This window comes from Astatotilapia calliptera, chromosome 16, assembly GCF_900246225.1.
Source record: "Astatotilapia calliptera chromosome 16, fAstCal1.2, whole genome shotgun sequence".
In the NCBI taxonomy this organism is placed as follows: domain Eukaryota; kingdom Metazoa; phylum Chordata; class Actinopteri; order Cichliformes; family Cichlidae; genus Astatotilapia; species Astatotilapia calliptera.
Genome location: NC_039317.1, coordinates 16,311,662 through 16,333,325, shown reverse-complemented (window position 1 = coordinate 16,333,325; position 21,664 = coordinate 16,311,662). Strand labels below are relative to the sequence as shown.

The window sequence follows — 21,664 nt, the reverse complement described above, 5'->3', positions numbered from 1 at the left end:
AACAACCGATCTCTTTACCCGTCGGCTTCCCGTGGCTGTCATGCGACCGGCTATTGCAGTTAATAATACAACGGCTTCTTGACATTTTTGTGTTTCTTTTTATCGCTGTGTGACTGATTTCAATTGAAAGCCTGCGTGCGCTAGTACCTCTTGCCACGAGTTCCCAGAATCCTTTGCGGTTTTACCCCTGAATGACGTCACATTTTCAATCTCTATATAATATGCATGTTAAATTTTATATTTGGGGTGAAATATCAAGTCTTTTCAAGTAAACCGGTTCAAGTCCAATTCAAGTCCCAGGTCATTGGTGTAAAAGTCCAAGTCAAGTCACAAGTCTTAGAACATTTTTTCAAGTCAAGTCTAAAGTCATAAAATTAATGACTCGAGTCTGACTCGAGTCCAAGTCATGTGACTCGAGTCCACACCTCTGCTTGTAACTGTCCTTGATGTCTACATTGTTGCCTTCTGCTAGTGCAGTTCGCTCAGTTCTGCTTTCCCTCTTCTTGTTACCATCTCACTACACTTCTCCAGTCAGTATGACATCACAGTGTCATTGCTGTATATCCTAGTGATATGGATCAGTGAGTCTATGTCTCGTTCACTCTTGGCATACAGTTTGATGTCATCCATGTAGGTGTGGTGGCTGATGATTGCTTGATTGTGTAGTTGATATCCCTAGCCAGTCTTGTTGATGATCTGGCTAAGGGGATTCAGACCTTCCACACTTGACCACGCACTTGGCTTCAAGTTGGCCTCTAGCATTGTTCACCACATCCCCACTGAATTCCCGATGAAGGATCTTAGGGTCCTGTTGGTCTTGTATAGTTCTAGACATTCCAGAATCCGTGTGAGTCATAGGCTTTCTTATAGTGAATCAATAGGTTGACAGTACATAGGTTCGTGAACCTGGTCTTATAGTCTTAGATAAAGCAAAAAACTTCTGTCAAACTAAGTGCTCTCAAAGTTGTTAAAGCAAAGATCATTGAGATATAAAAGCTCCCTGGATGGTGATGGATGGTTGGAACTGCTGCGCTCACAGGCAGAGTCATTTGTCTGAGCTGAAGAGGCTGTTGTAGCCCGGATGTCCTCCCTCTGATGGCGTTCCCTTTTAGTTTCTGCTCTGACACTGTTCATGTCTGTCAGTAACTGGAAGGTTTTTCAGTTCAGAAGTGATCATAGATTGAATTCAGTCTCTCCATATACTGACTCCTCTGCCTGTTGTTTTCACAATTAGTGCTGCCACCCTGTGGCTGAGGGAGAGATGTCTATAAAGACAAAGTAAAAATAAAAATCAGTGTAGACTGTACTAAGGCAGAGACATGTGACAGTGCTAAAGGTGGCAACAATCTTCTGACCTCTTCTCCTGACTCAGGAAGAATCTGATCCTGGACGGCATCCTGATTTAGTTTCATCACATTTTTTCTGCAAATTAAAAGAAGTGACTGATAATGAAATCTTAGTACTCGCCAGGTGATTCAGAAATAAGACAGGATAGTCTTGATGCATGCTCAATCATCCAGGTAAGTAAATCCCAAAAGTTGATTCTGCTCATCTGGATGTAGCATTTTCAGTGGGAGAAACATTTTTTCACTCATCCAAGTGACTTCTTCAGTCTTAGCTGACTGCAGGTTTTCCCAGCCTTATTAACAGTACATTTGTGCAGTTTATGGCATTCGTGCAGTTTATGGCATTCGGCATTTGTGCATTCTCAACATATTTTGAGAAAAAAATCTATTTATTTTCCTTCAGTTATGTGAGTGATACTTTTCGCTTTTAAAAAAAATCTATTTTCATATTTCATGAAATGAAAATGCACTATACTATTGTGTAAAGTGCTAATTAGAGTAGCACTAAATATCAAAGCTTAACACTTTAACACTAAACAAAATATATATTAGCACAGACGGGAAAGTAAATGTTGTTTTAGATTTTAAAGTACCTGAGGCTTTTTTCTGATTCAACTGAAAAATGTTTGTAACATTCAGTTTTCTGTTACAGTATTTAAATACTGCAAAGTATTTAAATACTGAAGTCTGATAGACATTACTTGGACACAACACTGAAACAGCCTGATCAGTAGTGTTCACCAAAACACCTGTGACCAGAGCACTTGAGCTTGTTCTGGCACCTCAGTCCTCGATCTGATAAAGATCTGGGCAATTTTGAAGCTAGATGAATATCTGAACATATTTTTTTGAGTTTTTTTCTTTAAATTGAGTTATTTGAAGATTTTCTTCAGAGCTACCGGTGACTTATTACCGAGTTTATTGTTTGACCTTTAGCTCCCTGAGTCCACATGTCAAATTGTCCTTGAGCAAAGGACTGAACCTAAATTGCCGTGTATGTATCGATCAGCAGTCAGTATATTACTGTAGATTTTCAATCATTGTTTTGCATTTTATTTTATTTTTTTCTGGTCCTCTTTTATTTTGTAGTCATCACTGGCTCTCAACTTTGATATTTCACTTCCTGTATTGCTGTGGTCCCGCCTATGTGATTTTCTACCATAATGCGCTTTATACCTGCCTCTGTCTCTCCCCTCCTCTGTATATAAAATACTATAGTATTATAGTTATCCTTGTCCTCTCTCAGATGGACTTTAGTGGTGAGTTGTGTACCAAACCTTGATTTAAAAAGAAAGATAAAGATTGCATTGTTGTCGCTATACATGGGTATTATACAGTGAAATCAGACCAGAGCTTACATTTCAGCAAACTAGCACACACAGATTAATTTGTGCTTTCACTCATCCATTAATTCTACAAAAATTCCAAATTCATCCATTCATTGTGAAGTTATGTGAAGCTTTTACTCACCTATAGAGGAAGACAGCTAGTGTGAGTCACAGTGACTCTTTAAATGCCATCAAACATAATAAAAAATGGTGTTTGAGATTTATGGACAAATCAGTCTTACAAGTGCTGACACCGATTCTACAGCCAAACAGAAAGAAGCAACATTCATGCATTCATCATGAAGATAAAAAGGTTTTACTCACCTATAGAGGAAGACAGCTAGTGTGATGCAACACAGAAGGAATCCAATTGCAGGTGGGAGTATGTATAGAAAATATTTTGATGCAATGGATTCTGTATCAAATCAGCAGAGAATTAATATAAATTGCTTGTTTGACCTTTACTAGAAGTGATTATTCCTGTTTGTTGTTCTACCTACCTTTGAGGTTCTCAGACACAGTTAAATTCCATGTAATGCTGTTTACGCCACTTCTGTCTGTTATCTTACACGTATAAAGTCCTTCATCTTCAGGCTGAGCACTAAAAATAATTAGCTTTGTAGGAAACTCATGGTTTATTTTCAGTCTATTAAAGTTTGAATGTGTGCGATTCAGCACAATGGAATAGTGAAAAACAGATCTTTTGTTAGTCCAGGTGATAAGTGTTGCATTTTTCTCAGATATGTTGCAAGTCAGTGTCACTGAGTCTCCTGTGGATGCCAACATAGGTCTGTGGTCGTCTTTAAGCAACATGTAAGATTGAAAGAAATAATAAATATATTTCAGTAGAAAATCTGGATAGCTCTGTGGTTTCCTCCAAAAATGTCTAAAGCTTAATGGAGATATTCATTCAATATAAAATTATATCTGCATTTAATCTAGAAAAAAAGGAATCTTAAACACAAATGTGCTCTTTACCTGCAAAGACATGCCACATCACTAACAGCTGAATGAAGAGCAGTGCTGCTTGGTTTAGCCTGATCATCATGATCAACAGAGAGAGGAAGAAACAGACCTGAACTTCACCGTCAGCTTTATGTGTATCTGAGGAGGAGCCACAAAAAGGAAGTGGTTAGCCGCTCTACTGCTGAGCTACGAAACTAATGTATGTAAATGTGTCACCATTTGTTCAAACAATAAGTTGGATGGATGTCATCATGAATGCAATGATTGAATTTAACTACAAATGTCGCAGTTCAAACACAGTTATTCAAGAAACTGAACACAATTATATTGCCAATAATTTCTTCTTGTAATTTAGTCACTCATTTCATAAATATAAGATGCACTGGAATGAAGGAAAATTTATCAGCTGAATCTTTGCCCCCAAGAGTTAAAGTAGCTCTCTCAGAAAAGGGGCTCCAATCCTATTCTCAGCTCTTTGGGGAATTGAACTAAACTAGATGTAATAATGCCAGTATTACAGATAAAGAACCAACTGAGAACCAAGAACAAGACTAAATTCACTAAGTAGTACAAAACGTCTTGGTCAGTGAGCAGCTAACTGTTAAAATAGCAATTTGTATAAAATGTCTTCAGACTGGCCGTCGAATTTCACATTAAGCATCATGAACATGTTGGACACAACTTCCAGAATCATTTCACTTTTATTTTTGGCTAAATTCTCAGCAGCCACATTCAAAACAAAACTAGTTAAGTTCAAATGGAGGGTGTAAAAAGCATGACACATGTCTGGAGCCTGGAGACAAACTGATTGGCAATTTAGAATTACCAATTAACGTAACGCGACTAACAGCATGTCTTTGAACTGTGGGAGGAAGTCAGAGTACTGGGAGAGAACATGCAAACTCCACATAGAGAAGTCCCAGCCAGATGGTGGATTCAAACCCAGGACACAAATGTTAGTCCAAATCTGTTTGAAAATCACCAGCAAGTTACCTGGAGATATTTACACAACAGACATAATCTGAATGAGCTTAATTTTATGCTTGTTTTATGCTTATTAAAAAAATTACATATATCCAGTTTCAGCTTTATGAAAATAATCAGGTGCAAAAAGCCTAATTTAATACATTTATGACAAAACTAATATATCTGAAACAGAAGAAACAAGTCAAAGATAAAAAAAAAAAAAACAGTCAAAATTAAGATTGAAAATCAAATGTTTTTACACAAAATTTTACTCGTACAGATAGAAAATTAGGTCTACACTAATATAGTGATTTTGTTATTTAACAGAATTAAATTCAAGAGGTCCAGCTTGGTTTTATGAATCTATATGCATGCTATTTGTTAGCATTGTTGTGTACTTGGAATTTTCATTTTTTATAAAATGCTTTAAAACCATAATAGAAATGTGACAATTTTCATTTTTAAGTGTAATGTAAATAATGTAAATAAATTTACATTTCCTTTAGTTTTTTCTTAATTGGTACAACCTCCAGACGTTTCAAAACCTGGTAATAAAAATAAAACTAAACTGCATGGTCAACATAAAAGCAATCATTTGTTATTTTTGTAAGTTGATTCTATAAATCCAGGCAGACGCAATGAAAAATGGTGTTTGAGCTTTGTGGTTGAATTATTCTTACAAGCACTGACAATGAATTAAACAGTCTATACTTTGTTTCCTTTTCATCTTCTTTATCTGGACTTTCTTCTTGTCAGCACACCATAAGTCACAGGTTGGACTGAGTCTCTCAAAGTGCTGCCTGTCCTGTACACTGCAAAACTTTGAGGTTGTGGAGGGACCACCTATGGATCGAAAGTGTAAATAAACTTAATTCTTACGAGAAAAACATTAAATAGCAAGCATGAGGGTAGGTAAGAGAAGATATGAGTTGAAACACTTTGTGTGGAAAAAAATAAATAAATAAAGTTCCTCTAACCTTTCCTTCCAGCTGAGCATGATACTGGACAAAACTCAAGGTCCTGATCTCATGCAAGCCATTTTTCAGGGTCCTGGTGCAGCATCTAATGAAAAATAACACAGAACGTTATTTTTGTTTCATTTTTATATATGGGTTTAGAAATGATTAAGAATTTGCTGATAGTAAAAATAATCATTATTTTTCAGTAGATATTTTGTTTTTTGACAAAGTAGAGGTAAAAATTTTGGTGAAATGAATGAAAACATATTTTGAGTTCATGAAAAATGAATGTAACATTCAGTTTTGTGTTATATTCTTTAAATAATTCAACTTATTTAACACAGTGAAGTTCTGATAGATACTGCTCAGGCTCACCATTAAAACTACCTGCCCAATAGTGTTAAGCTCCTCCCCTTGTGTCACTAAAACATCTTTGACTGGAACAATTGAGTTTGTTCTGAAACCTCAGACTTCAGTCTGATGGAGATCTGGAGGATCTTGTGAGGTTTGCTACTACATTAATATCTTAGGTTCTTTCTTGTATTCTAAATATTTTCTTTATAGGTATCTGTGATATAGGGTTGGTGCTATTTAATCACAGGGTTGGTTATCTGAACCTCCAGTCCAGTCCAGTCCAATCCAATTTTATTTATAAAGCACTTTAAAATACCCAGCACAGGACCAAAGTGCTGTACAGAAAATATGTTAAAAACAATAGAATAACAGAAAACAGCAAAAATAAATAAACAAAAGACGTGATACAGGAAAAAAAACAGCCCTATATTAAAAACAAGATAAAACAGCATAGAATCAACTAAAAATAAAACCAACATCTCACACGGGGTCAAAGGAGAGGGGAAAGAGGTGGGTTTTTTGGAGTGATTTAAAAACATTTAGAGAAGAAGCCTGTCTAATCTCTAAATGCAGATCGTTCCACATTTCCACAGAGCTGCTACAGCAAAAGCTCGATCTCCTCTAAGTTTAGGCTGAGTCCTGGGTACCTTCAAGAGCAGCTGATCAGCTGACCTGAGAGAGCGGGTGGGTGTATAAGGCTGTAGCAGCTCAGACACATAAGATGGGGCTAGGCCATTGAGGGCTTTAAAAGCAAATAAAATAATTTAAAAATGAATCCCAAAAGAAATGGACAGCCAGTCAAGTGAAGCTAAAATATGGGTGCCAGTTAAAAGAGGAGCTGTGGCATTTTGCACCCTCTGTAGATGAGTAACGTATGATGCACTGATCCCTATCTAAAGTGCATTACAGTAATCCAGCTGAGTGCAAACAAAAGTGTGGATAACTGTCTCAAAGTGTGCTGTGAAAGAATTGGCTTTATTTTAGCCAGCTGCCTGAGCTGAAAGAAGCTTGATTTTGCCTTAATCCGACTGTCAAGCTTCAGTTCAGTCCACTTTGACCCCCAGGTTTGTGACAGTTGGCTTAACATACTGGGCCAAGGTATCTAAATACACATTTGGGGTCTCAGTCGGGCTACCAAAAACCATCACCTCAGTCTTTCTGTCATTGAATTTTAAAAAGTTAACAGACATCCAAGCCTTGATTTCATCAAGATACTGAAGTAATGGTGTGTGAAATATGTGCCTTTTTTCTTTAGAGGGACATAGATCTGACAGTCCTCAGCATAAAAGTGCAATGCAATGCTGTGTTTTCTCAGTATAGGACCAAGAGGGATCAGATATAAAAAAAAAGAGGAGGGGGACCTAGAACTGAGCCCTTGTGGGACACCACAAAAGAGAGGAGTGGAGGGCGACACATGGTTACAGAGACTGACACAAAAAGTTCGCCCTGCCAAGAAAGAACTGAAACACTCCTAATGCCCACCCAGTGCTCCAAACGAGAGAGTAAAATGGGATGATCCAATGTATCAAACACAGCTGTCAAATCTAAAAGCACAAGAACAACACAGTCCCCAGAGTCATGTCAAATCATCTTTGAGCAAAAAACTGAACCCCGAAATGCCCTGGATGCATCAATCAGCAGTGGTTTTAGTGTTATATGTTATAACTTTATGTAGTACTCATCATGAGTACTACATAAAGTTCTGATTTTTTTACCTCCTGTATTCCTATTTGACCACACCATTTTAAGTTCCTGCTATATTCCACAATATACCTGCCTCTGTCTCCTCCTCTCTGCATGTGAGCTAAGCTCTTCTCGTCTTCTTTCAGATTATCTTTCTCAAGTATTCAGCATTCCAGCTTTCTTATCCCTCTTGTTGTCTGGCCCTGTTATGTCTCCGAGTGTCTTGTTGAACTTATTTCCTGTGTACCAAACCTTAATTTATGGCAGGGAATATCATCTATTTGGGGAGTGCATCTCAGTTGTTTGTAGCAAAATCTACATGAAGCACGATGACCCTTACGCACAGTGAATGCAGACTCTTTGAGAATAACAAAGGTATTTTTCTAGTTGCAGAATGGAAACATGCACGCTGGAGGTTTACCACAAAAAAAGAAAAAAGAAAGAAAAAGTCCCCAGTATCAATGTTAGCTTTGACTCTGACCACCTTTAACCACTTCTTCACGACTCTTATTTCCTCTTTTCACTCTCGTCTGTATAGAAAAATAGGCCAACATAAAGAACAGAGGCTGATTTAAGCCTTTACAGACGTACTGAACAAAAAACTAAACTTGAAAAATAAAAACTATTTCAGCTCAAACTTGATAATTCTGGTGTTCTCCTACCTAAAACAATAAAGCATCTTCATATGAAATAAAAAGGTTGGGTTGAGTAATAAAAGAAACTACTGCCAGACACATTTATTCTGCGTTTTATTTTTTATTGAACACACTCGCTGGATGGATGCAGTTTCAGTATTTTGCTCCATCACAGTTTACCATGTTTACTGACAGAGCTGGATGCAATGAGAGATTTTTCACCTGCATTCTTCGTCTGGTATTAACATTCACCCTGCGTCAGTGATTTTGTTATTTAACTGAACTGAACTCAAGAGGCCCAGGTTGGTTTTATGAATCTAAATGCATTTTATTTTTCGATTGTATTGTGTACTTGGAATTTTCATTTATCATAATTTGCTTTGAAACCATCATAGAAATATGACAATTTTAATTTTAAACGAATTACTATCCTATAATATTAGCCATATACATTTATTTCCATTTCACTTTGTCTTTTTCTTATTTGGTGCGGCCAAAGAAAGAAGAAGAACACAAAATAATCACATTCATGCATTCATTATGAAGATAAAAAGGTTTTACTCACCTGTAGAGAAAGACAGCCAGTGTGATGCAACACAGAAGGAATCCAATTGCAGGTGGGAGTATGTGTAGAAAATACTTTGATGAAGTGGATTCTGTATCAAATCAGCAGTGAATTAATTTAAAATGCTTGTTTGACCTTTACTAGAAGTGATTATTCCTGTTTGTTGTTCTACCTACCTTTGAGGTTCTCAGACACAGTTAAATTCCATGTAATGCTGTTTACGCCACTTCTGTCTGTTATCTTACACGTATAAAGTCCTTCATCTTCAGGCTGAGCACTAAAAATAATTAGCTTTGTAGGAAACTCATGGTTTATTTTCAGTCTATTAAAGTTTGAATGTGTGCGATTCAGCACAATGGAATAGTGAAAAACAGATCTTTTGTTAGTCCAGGTGATAAGTGTTGCATTTTTCACAGATATGTTGCAAGTCAGTGTCACTGAGTCTCCTGTGGACGCCAACATAGCTCTGTGGTCGTCTGTAAGCAACATGTAAGATTGAAAGAAATAATAAATATATTTCAGTAGAAAATCTGGATAGCTCTGTGGTTTCCTCCAAAAATGTCTAAAGCTTAATGGAGATATTCATTCAATATATGGATTCTGTATCAAATCAGCAGTGAATTAATTTAAAATGCTTGGTTGACCTTTGCTAGAATTGACTGGATCTGCTTTTTGTCTACCTACCTTTGGGGTTCTCAGACACAGTCAAATTCCATGTAATGCTGTGTATGCCACGTTTGCTTATTATGTTACATGTATAAAGTCCTTCATCTTCAGGTTGAGCGCTAAAAATAACGAGCTTTGTAGGAAACTCGTGATTTATTTTCAGTCTATGCAATGAGAAATTTGAATAGGTGCGATTCAATGCAATGGAATATTGAAAAACAGATCTTTTGTTGGTCCAGGTGATCAGTGCTGCATTTGTCTTGGATATGTTGCAAGTCAGCGTCACTGAGTCTCCTCGGGACACCAGCACAGCTCTGTGGTCGTTTTTAACGATCTCTATAGTTTAAAGGAGACAATCATTCAATATAAAATTCTATCTGCACTTCATCTGTAAAAAAGTGAATCTCAAACACAAATGTGCTCTTTACCTGCAAAGACATCCCACATCACTAACAGCTGAACGAAGAGCAGTGCTGCTCGATTTAGAGTGAACATCGTGATCATCAGACAGAGAGAGAAACAGACGTTAACTTCACCGTCAGCTCTATTTGTATATGAGGAGGAGCCGCAAAAAAAGAGGAAGTGGTTTGTTGCAGTTAAACTCAACACAAATATGTGATTCACCTTTTTTGAGAAAATACATGGAAAAATACATGTTACATGGGAGTAATTTATACAATATTTCAGATTCACAACAAACTGTCACAGTTCAAACATGGAAAGTGAAGTGGGAATATAATTATATGACAAATAATTGTCTCCTATAATTTAGTCTCTCGTGTGACTCACTTGTGTAGAGAGGCAACTTTGAACTGCAACACTACATCACCACCTCGGAAAATGACACCCAAATACTGTGGTGTGCTTTTACATTGTAAAGTTGGACTGATTGGTTTAATGAAGTAAAAACTGTGTATTTAGGAAATGAATTTCAGAAAGTTGAAGATCTCAAAGCAAAATGAAGGGACCCAAAATTTCCCAAAGTTAGAAATCATATCAGTCACCTCTACCTTACCACTGACATTTCTTCTTTTCAGTGTTTTCTTTGGCTCATTCATTCATTTTAAAAATACAAATAGTTTGGGGTGCTCACTAAATTAATACATTTTATTTTCTAATTGAAGAATTTCTCAAGTTTGAATCTTTTATCAATAAAATGAAAGTTCATTTTACCCATTTTGTCTGCACTCAATCACACATTTTATTTATTAGAATTTTTATTTCATTGTACAGTTGGATTTATTTTAAATCTTTCACAAAATATTAACTCGATATACTTCACATAAAATGCTTCTCAGATTGTTTAAACTGAGTCATCACATTTTTGTGATGTTAAAAACCACTAATAATAAACATCTCGTTCTGTAAATCCCAGGTATTCATCTTAGACACACAAAGGTTAAAGGCCACCTTTTAAATCACATTTATCCAGTTATCACTAACCAACTTGTCAACTTAATAATATAAATATAATCAACTGTCACAATCTGCTGGCTATTTAAAAACATTACATGTTCCACTTGTTACATATATTCATATATATTCTACATTTATGCATTCAAATGTCGTTCATAAGAAAGAATCTTACAGATCAAGTTTGAAAATATGCCAGTATGTATGTTAATATACTAATGTGTATGTTTATCAAACTTATTTTAAACTATGGATTGCTTTTCTTAAAAAGCACATTTTACCTGTAGCATAACTTAAGCAGTTAAGTGAGGATCAAGTTCAGTCATATTAATAAAATATAAAGTGCTCAGATTTAGAGAGATTTACTAAAAAAAAGAATAAAATTGGTACTCAGTGAGCAGAAATTTGATCAAATAAAAAGTTGAAAGGCTGGATTAGTATCTATTAAATGTCACAGTGATTAACAGTGTATCTCGGTTGGACACAATTTCAAGAATCATCCTTTTCAATAAGCAATCCAATTGTAGGTGGGAGTCTGTATAGAAAATACTTTGATGAAATGGTTTCTGTATAAAATTAGAAGCGATGAAGAACTGTAGGTCACTTGTAATGTCGCATGTATAAATGTCCATTCCATCCATCCATTCGCTTCTGCTTATCCAGCTGTCATAGGGCGAGAGGCGGGTTACACCCTGGACAGGTCGCCAGTCTGTCGCAGGGCCAACACACAGGGACAGGTAACCATTCGCACTCACATTCACACCTAGTAGTAATTTTGGATTATCCAATTAACCTATCCCCACAAGCTGCATGTCTTTGGACGGTGGGAGGAAGCCGGAGTACCCGGAGGGAACCCACGCAAACACGGGGAGAACATGCAAACTCCACACAGAAAGACCCCGGCCTCATGGTGGAGTTGAACTCAGGACCTTTTTGCTGTGCGGCAACAGTGCTAACAACCGTGCCACCGTGCTGCACCATGTATAAATGTCTTCAGTGAATAAAATAAATTTAAGGGTTCATGAAGTTTAATCACATAATATTTCAACATACAAATAATATAATATGTCAGTCTTAAACAGTCACTTAAAAACTGGGAGGTTGATTTAAGGTACAGTGTGTAGCTGTAATCTCACCACTAGATGTCAGTAGATAGCAGATTGCAGTCAAATTAATTCTGTGTTTAATTCTCCTCTCATTTCAAGTACATTTAGGGGGGTAGTGTGAATGCTGCAGGCCAAACAACTATAACCGCTGTTTATGTGCAGTGATTCTAGCAGAAGGAAATATTGAAAATCCAAGAGATTATTGTTTTATCTTTTTTTTATTGGATATGCTGCAAGTCAACATCACCAAGTGTCTTGTTGACAACAACACAGCTCTGTACCACTCTCTGATGTAAAGACAAAATAAAAAAATCAATACAAAAATACAAAATGTAAAAACAGAATAGCTAAACTCCAAAAATGTTCATTAACATAGAAAACGTTTGTTCATTTGCTAATTATTACTAAATATTTAAGGACATTTTACTAAACAAACATCCGCTACATCCACATTAATGAACAATAAAAAATTATTATTATTATTATTATACTCAAAATTATGGCACACATATTAAAAAGTATTTCTGTGGGGCAAACAGCAAACGTCTGCACTTTACACTTAATTATTTCTGCAGTGAAACTTCTTTAAAATGCTTAAAAGCAACAAAGAAAACAAAATAATGAACACAAATTACAACACTATTCCCTAAAATCCTGCACAGAGAATGACCTGCCTTGGTGGAGGTCTGAATTTCCTGAGTGTCTTTTGTTGGAAAATGGTTCAGAGAACTTCAAATCATGTATAAATAAATATACTTACCTATACAGACAAAAGGCTAAAATAAAATTTGGTAGACAAAATTTGAGAGTATTAAAGATGATGACGATCTTCTGATCTCTTCTCATGACTGAGGGAGAAACTGATCCTGATTCAGTGTCCTTATCATTATTTTTCTGCAAAGTGAAGCAATAATGACACTGACACTCACTAGTCTCCTTCATTCTGCTTAGTGCACAATCCCAGGATATGGTGAAACCCTCCATGCATGGTATGGATGGACTTGTAGCTGTCCTTGATGTCTGCATTGTTGCCTTCTGCCAGTGCAGTTCGCTCAGTTCTGCTTTCCCTCTCTTTGTTACCATCTCACTACACTTCTCCAGTCAGTATGACATCACAGTGTCATTGCTGTATATCCTAGTGATATGGATCAGTGAGTCTATGTCTCGTTCACTCTTGGCATACAGCTTGATGTCATCCATATAGTTGTGGTGGCTGATGATTGCTTGATTGTGTAGTTGATATCCCTAGCCAGTCTTGTTGATGATCTGGCTAAGGGGGTTCAGGCCTATGCAGAACAGCAGTGGGGACAGTGCATCTCTCTGGTAAATCCCACACTTGACCACGCACTTGGCTTCAAGTTGGCCTCTAGCATTGTTCACCACATCCCCATTGAATTCCTGATGAAGGCTCTTAGGGTCCTGTTGTTCTTGTATTTCTAGGCATTCCAGGATCTGTGTGAGTCATAGGCTTTCTTATAGTCAGTCAATAGGTTGACAGTACATAGGTTCATGAACCTGGTCTTATACTCACAGATGAAGAAAAGCACTTCTGTCAAACTAAGTGCTCTCAAAGTTGTTACAGCAAAGATCCTTGAGATATAAAAGCTCCCTGGATGGTGATGGATGGTTGGAACTGCTGCGCTCACAGGCAGAGTCATTTGTCTGAGCTGAAGCTGAGGGTATTATAGCCCGGGTGTCCTGCCTCTGATCGCGTTCCCTTTTAGTTTCTGCTCTGACACTGTTCATGTCTGTCAGGAACTGGAAGGTTTTTCAGTTGATCATAGATTGAAGTGATCATAGATTGAATTCAGTCTCTCCATATACTGACTCCTCTGTCTGTTGTTTTTGCAATTAGTGCTGCCACCCTGTGGTTGAGGGAGAGATGTCTATGAAGACAAAGTACAGACTGTACAAAGGCAGAGGCATGTGACAGTGTTAAAGATGGCAACAATCTTCTGACCTCTTCTCCTGACTGAGGAGGAATCTGATCCTGGACGGCATCCTGATTTAGTTTCATCATCATGCTTTTTCTGCAAAAAAAGAAGTGACCAATAATAAAATCTTAGAACACCGCCCGGTGTTTCAGTAAGATAGGATGAGTAAACACTGCCTCATAATGACTAGAATAAACACAAAACATATTCTTTTTTTTTTGTTTCCTGCCTTTGAAAATTTTCTGATAGTGGATTATTTATAGTGAAAATTATAAATATCTGTTGCTGCTTTTTGATATTTACCAAATTAGAGGTATGAATTATGGGTGATATGTATGACACACACTTTTAATCGCACAATACATAATCTGACAGTTCATAGCAAAGAAAAATGTGAAAATTGTCTTTGAAAGTGAATGTAAACAGTTGCGTATACAGTTATTGTGTTTTTCAGTCCCATTACTGACACATCCCAGTTCTTTAAGTATTGTTATTATTGTGGTTATTGCAATAATAGGGTTGAATTTTGGAACATCCTGTTATAACAGGATATAATATTCCCAATACAAATGAAAATAGCTAAAGTAATACCACCAGTTCATAAATTACAAGCCTGTTTCTCTACTTTCACAATTTTCAAAAATACTGGAAAAAGTTTTCATTAACAGACTTGACAAATTCATTGATAAACATCAAGTAATAATGGACAGTCAGTATGGTTTCAGACCAAACAGATCAACATCCACGGCATTAACTGAACTAATTGAAAATATCATTAATAATATAGTTCAAAGAAAATGCACAGTTGGAGTTTTTGTTGACCTAAAAAAAAAAAAGCTTATTATTTGATAGACAAACAAACAATTTGTGAAGATTGGTGAATATCAATAAGAGTGCCTGGACAGTGTTTGTGGCGTTCCACAGGGGTCAGTATTGGGACCAAAACTGTTTATCCTGTACATCAATGATATATGTAAAACATCTGATATATTACAGTTTGCTTTATTTGCAGATGATACAAATATTTTTTGTGCTGGAGAGAATTCACGGATTTTGGAAATTGTCACACAAGAAATAATTAAACTGAAAATGTGGTTTGATAGCAATAAGTTATTGCTAAACTTGAATAAAACTACATTTGTGTTATTTGGAAATTGTAAAAGAGATGCTGGAGCAAATTGTTGATAAATAATGTTGAAGTGGAGCAAGTTTCTCATACAAAATTTCTGGGTGTGATAATAGATAACAAATAGATAACATTATGTAAAACTCCGAAAAAAGCAATCGGGATGATTACTAAAGCAGGATTTAGAGACTACACTAACATTATGTTCTTAAAATTGAAAATCCTGAGGCTTATGGATCTTATAAAATAAAAAACAGCAGAGATTATGTCCAAAGCCAGATATAATATGTTACCGGGAAATGTACAAAGGATGTTTTTTGACAGAGAAGAGGACTATGATTTGAGGGGAACATTTAATTTGAAGACTCTTAAAGCACAGACAAGAGTTAAAACCTTTTGTATTACCATTTGTGGAGTAAAACTGTGGAACAGTTTTCCTGTGGGTACAGCAATGTTCAAGCATTAGTCCGTTCATAAAGATGTTTTGAAACGTGCTTTCGGAAGAATATGAAACTGATAAAGCTGATGAAGATAGTATATATAACTATGCTAAATTGTATCTGAATTATATCTATCACTGTAGCTATGGTTATACATGTCCTTCAGCCTGTCTTTATTGTGTGGGGCTAGTGATGAGGGGAAGTTGGGGTAACATCGAATATGTTGATTCAATAGAGTGTTGAGCGTGGGGTAGGGATTAATAAGTAAGTACATACGTCTTCCTACTGCATTTTGGACTTACAGTGGTATGCAAAAGTTTGGGCACCCTTGATAATTTTCCTTCGTAAATCACTGGCTATTTGGATCAGCAATTTCATTTAAATATATCATGTAGCAGATGAACACAATGATATTTTATTGTCACTGTTACAAGAACAATGAAAGGCAGTTTGGCATCTCTCCATGTGTGTGAAGTACACAGTAGCTTAAGTATTAAGTAAGTAGATGTTCCTTTTACAGAAATAACAGCCTCTAAACACTTCCTATAGCTTCCAATGAGAGTCTGGATTCTGGTTGAATGGATTTTGGACCTTTCGTCTTTACGAAACATCTCCAGTTCACTCAGGTTTGATGGTTTCTGAGCATGGACAGCCCGCTTTAGGTCACACCATAGATTTTCAATAATATTCAGGTCTGGGGACTGAGATGGCCATTCCAGAATGTTGTACTTGATCCTCTGCCTGAACGTCTTAGTAGATTTTCAAGAACCTGCTGATACTGACTGGAATGCAACCCAACTTTAGCAAGATTCCCAGTACCTGCACTTCAGCCCCACAGCATGATGGAACCGCCACCAAATTTTACTGTGGGTAGCAAGTCTTTCTCTTGGAATGCTGTGTTCTGTTTCCACCATGCATACCGCCTCTTGTTATGTCCAAATAACTCAATTTTAGTTTCATCAGTCCACAGCCCCTTATTCCAAAATGAAGCTGGCTTGTGTCACTGGCTTGCACAGTGACACCATCTGAAGCAAGATGATGTTGTAGGTCTTTGGAGCTGGTCTGTGGGTTGACTCTCACGATCCTTCGCCTCTACTTATCTAAGATTTTTCTTGACCTGTCACTTCCAGCCTTAACTAGAACTGTGCCTGTGGTCTTCCATTTCCTCAATATGTTCCTCATAGTGGAAACTGACAGCTGAAATCTCTGAGATAGCTTTTTGTATACTTCCCCTAAACCATGATGTTGAGCAGTCTCTGTTTTCAGGTCATTTGAGAGTTGTTTTAGGCTCCCATGTACCCACTCTTCAGAGAAGACGCAAAGAGGAGAAAAACTTGCAATTGGCCACCTTAAATACGCTTTCTCATGACTGGATTCACCTGTGTATGCAGGTCAAGGGCCAATGAGCTTACCAAACAAATTTTATGTTCCAATAATTAGTGCTAAATGTATTCAAATCAATAAAACATCAAGGGTGGCCAAATTTATGCACCAGACTAATTTAGTTTAAGTAACTGTTGCACACTTTCTATTTTTATATATATATATATATATATATATATATATGTGTGTGTGTGTGTGTGTGTGTGTGTGTGTGTGTGTGTGTGTGTGTGTGTGTGTGTGTGTGTGTGTGTGTTGCAGTATTTGAACGGTGTAATTTATTTAACACAATGAAAGTACGATAGACATTACTCACACACAATATTAAAACCACCTGCTCAGCATTGTTTCGATCCCGTTTGTCCACCAAAACATTCATAAAACAGAATAATTCAGCTTGTTCTGCCACCTCAGTCCTCAATCTGATACAGATCTGAGGAGGTTTTAAGGTTGAATATCTGAGGTTCTTGATTGAGTTCTCAAGATGTTCTTCAGAGCAGCCTGTGAATTAGGAGAGTGGGCAGTCTACTAATTCACAGGTTTATTGTTTGATCTAGAGTTCCCTCAGTCCACATGTGAAGTTGTCTTTGAGCAAAATACTGAACTCCAAATTACTGTGCATGCATCAATAATCACAAATTATATTAGATTTTTAAGCATAGTATACACGAGTGAATGCAGTTTGTTGTATAGGTATGCAGTAAAATTGAGGTCACTGCCACTGAAGTATGAAACCATTGTGCATTTTTAGTGTGTTTATTTTCTGTTCCTGTTTTATTTTGTACTCCTCATTGGCTCTCATTTTTGATCTTTCACTTCCTGTATTCCTGTATTACCCCACCCATGTGAAAATCTACATGAATGGAAGGACTCAAAGATTGTATTCTCCAAACAGAGACAACATACACATGAGACCCCATATAACCTCTGGGATCAAGACCTAACCCTAACCCACTATGCAAAGTGATATTGGAGTCACGTTTTTCATATGTCATTTTTGGACGTCAAATTTTGATACACACTGAAGGGGTTGTTTTGTAATGTCTGATGTTGATGTCCGTAGGCCCGCCATGTACAGGCTATTTATAGTCCAAATGTGGTCGTTGTGGACAGATCTTATTTTTATACTGCTTCTGTAGTCCCATGTTTCCAGAGGGTGGAGGGCATGTTTCCTACAGGCTAGGAAGTTATTGGAAAATGATCTAGAAAAGTATAACACTTTCTGAAATGGGATTGATCATAACAGTTATGTATGAAGGAATGCAGAGCGATTAGCGGACATCTCCAAGATGACGCAAGCTCTTGAGCTAAAACAAAAGTGCACATCTATAAAACATCCAGTGTTTAGTGGGACGACGTCTTCTTTGTTATTTTAATGGGTTTTTTTCCAAATGTATGATGAATCTGTACAGAATGAGTTCAGCTTGCATTCTTTTGTAGTTGTAGGATGTAAATGTACATGTTGGCGAAGGGTTGCCTCAGAGAAAAGTGAATGACAGCTTTGACTCTAACCACTTTTAGCCAGTTCTTTACTACTGTCATTGACACTTTTTGCCTTGTTGTATATAACAATAGCCCCCCTGCAAGAAAGCACAGCGGGCTGATTCACAACTTTAAATTCAGAGCAGGTTTGCGGTGCTTACAGAAGTAGTGAAAAAAAAAGTCTGAGCTCTTTCATCCTTGAAGTTTTCAAAGATAGATAATAATACATCATCTTATTAAATAAAAACTTGCATTTAGCAATGAAAAAGATCTGAGCTTTGTGCAATGAGGCACTGAGCCTGTGATCACTAATGTAATGATTTGCTTTAAAAACATCATAGAAATATGACAATATTAATCATCACATCTATGAACGCAATGGTATAAGCCACAATATCACATTTCTATTTCCCTCTTTACTTATTTAAAACAAACTTTAAACACTTTCAATGTAGGAAATAGAAAATAGGAAAATAGTGCTTTATAATCCAATCAGTCATACATGTACTGAGAACACTTCTACAGACAAACAAAAAATAATCACATTCATAAATTCATTATGAAGATAAAAAGGTTTTACTCACCTGTAGAGAAACACAGCCAGTGTGATGCAACACAGAAGGAATCCAATTGCAGGTGGGAGTATGTATAGAAAATACTTTGATGAAGTGGATTCTGTATCAAAACAGCAGTGAATTAATTTAAAATGCTTGGTTGACCTTTGCTAGAATTGACTGGATCTGCTTTTTGTCTACCTACCTTTGGGGTTCTCAGACACAGTCAAATTCCATGTAAAGCTGTGTAGGCCACGTTTGCCTGTTATGTTACATGTATAAAGTCCTTCATCTTCAGGTTGAGCGCTAAAAATAACGAGCTTTGTAGGAAACTCGTGATTTATTTTCAGTCTATGCAATGAGAAATTTGAATAGGTGCGATTCAGCTCAATGGAATAATGAAAAACAGATCTTTTGTTAGTCCAGGTGATAAGTGTTGCATTTGTCTTGGATATGTTGCAAGTCAGCGTCACTGAGTCTCCTTGGGACACCAGCACAGCTCTGTGGTCGTTTTTAACGATCTCTATAGTTTAAAGGAGACAATCATTCAATATAAAATTCTATCTGCACTTCATCTGTAAAAAAGTGAATCTCAAACACAAATGTGCTCTTTACCTGCAAAGACATCCCACATCACTAACAGCTGAACGAAGAGCAGTGCTGCTCGATTTATAGTGAACATCGTGATCATCAGACAGAGAGAGAAACAGACGTTAACTTCACCGTCAGCTGTATTGATATCTGAGGAGGAGCCGCAAAAAAAGGAAGTGGTTACTTGCTGTAGAGTTGAGCTCTGAACTAATGTATGTGAATGTATCACCATTTGTTGAAGCGATAATTTACATTTAAGTAATGTATGCAATGATTCAGAATTGTCACAACTGAAGTATATTTCTTCCAGAAACTTAACACAATTATATTGCAATTAATTTCCTCTTGTAATTTAGTCACTCATGTCATAAATGGAAAATATAAGCTGCACCTGAGTAAAGGAGCATTTTTCAACTGCTAAAACTGCATCTGCATTGTTAATCAGTCTTTACCCACCAGATAAAAACTGGACCTGCAATGATTTTCTTGCATTGCTCAGTTTGTGACACAACTGTGATTGTTCTGCTTTATGACTGTGAAGTAGAACAATTAACAACAGCAGGTCATTTTTATGGAAGACATTTAGATATGTCATAATCAATAGTTCACTGTTACGTGACTCAATAAAGAATTATTATTAACATTAATATGTTTTCTATTAACAGTCATGTATAAATATTCATTAGCAGCTGACTGATGACATTTCATCTCAGGACTGTGTGATTTTGAACAAACTGTTCTTGTGTAGTGACTTCCTGACTTTCTGCTTTTGCTGTGTTGCACGTGTTCTGGTGAAAATGTGAATGTTTTGAGAGCTAAATAACTAAACGTTATCAGGACCTTTCAGGCTCTAACTGATAATGTCAGCGATAATGTCTAAAAGGATCTGCTTAAACATCATAGATTGAATTCAGCCTGCCACCTCACTGGTGTGTTTGTTATTTTTACAACAAGCAGTGCCACCCTGTGGTTGAGAGAGTTGCTGCCTATAACATGACAAACATCTTCTGTTCTCTTCTCCTGAGGGAAACTGATCCTGCTTCAGTGTCCTCATCATAATTCTTTCTGCAGAGTAAAAGTAGTGACCAATAATAATATCTTAGCACTTTCCAGGTGTTTCAGATACCTAAATATATGAGATAAGATTAGTAACACTGCCTTATAGTGATTAGTATAAACACAAGAGATTTTTTTTCTGTCCTTCACTGTGAGGATTTGATGATAACGATGATTTTTATGGTGCACGGGTTCTGGTGAGAATGTGAATGTTTTCAGAGCACAATAGCTAAACCTTAGCAACACCTTTCAGGTGTTAAATGTAGAGTGTAAAACCACAGTTGCAAGAGTCAAACACACCTCCTCTTGCTGTGTATAATGCTCCCCTTAAGCTTTGTTTGATAACTGAATTAAAAACTGTTTCATTAGAAACCCTGGTGATGTCAGTGACATAAGTCTCTTTACACAATCACACATATTGTCCCACTATTGACACTCTGGTTACCACCTCAAACTTTTTTGTTTTTATGGTTTTTGTATGTTGTTTGTTTGTTTTTTTGGTAATGCATTTGAAAAACAAAAACAAATTTCATAAACTTAGTGTGTGAAATTAAGAAAGCTGTGTCCCACAGGTCTGAGGTGAATAGCCACATTGCTATAAGCTGATGGGACGGAAACAGTAACTCAAATAACCGTTGATTACAGCTGAGTTATGCAGAAGAGCATCTCTGAGCACATGATATGTCAAACTTTGAAGTAGATGGGCTACAGATCACACCAGTTTTCACTCCTGTTAACTAAGAACAGGAAACTGAGGCAACAGTTAGTACTGGCTCACCACAGCTGGGCATCCAAAGATTGGTGAAATGTTTCCTGATGAGTCTCTATTGCTGTTATATCCAAATAATAATGGATACTTTATGGTGGTGGCTATAACATGGTGGATCCGTGCTGCCTTTATCAGCAGTTGGCTGAGGAAGGCTGCTGGTGTTGTAATGGTGGGAGGGTCTTTGTAAAAACTGAGCGAAATGTCCACAGCCAAGATGAGTATTTTTTGTCCACCCCTTTATGACCACAGCGTACCCAATTTCTGGTGCTGGCTTCCAGCAGGGTAACGCACCAAGTCCAAATCTTGTCAAACTTTTTTTTTAAACATGAAAATGTGTTCAAGGTA

At 36.8% G+C, this 21,664-nt stretch overlaps 2 protein-coding genes across 2 annotated transcripts; both read right to left on the bottom strand.

Annotated features, from left to right (window-relative positions):
- Positions 1–423: 423 nt before the first annotated feature.
- LOC113008415 (uncharacterized) lies at positions 424–3,860 on the bottom strand. Its single transcript, XM_026145792.1, has 5 exons — positions 3,653–3,860; positions 3,175–3,474; positions 2,999–3,089; positions 1,356–1,422; positions 424–1,265 (listed from the first exon to the last, which is right to left on the bottom strand). Exons 1-5 carry the CDS (start codon positions 3,720–3,722, stop codon positions 1,164–1,166), a joined length of 630 nt encoding a protein of 209 aa, XP_026001577.1. The 5' UTR covers positions 3,723–3,860; the 3' UTR covers positions 424–1,163.
- A 1,205-nt stretch (positions 3,861–5,065) lies between these two features.
- Positions 5,066–19,583, bottom strand: LOC113008414 (myosin light chain kinase, smooth muscle). Its single transcript, XM_026145791.1, has 6 exons — positions 19,519–19,583; positions 19,109–19,426; positions 8,979–9,278; positions 8,803–8,893; positions 5,584–5,668; positions 5,066–5,449 (listed from the first exon to the last, which is right to left on the bottom strand). The coding sequence occupies exons 1-6, from the start codon at positions 19,535–19,537 to the stop codon at positions 5,339–5,341; spliced, it is 924 nt and encodes a 307-aa protein (XP_026001576.1). The 5' UTR covers positions 19,538–19,583; the 3' UTR covers positions 5,066–5,338.
- Between the last annotated feature and the right edge of the window lie 2,081 nt (positions 19,584–21,664).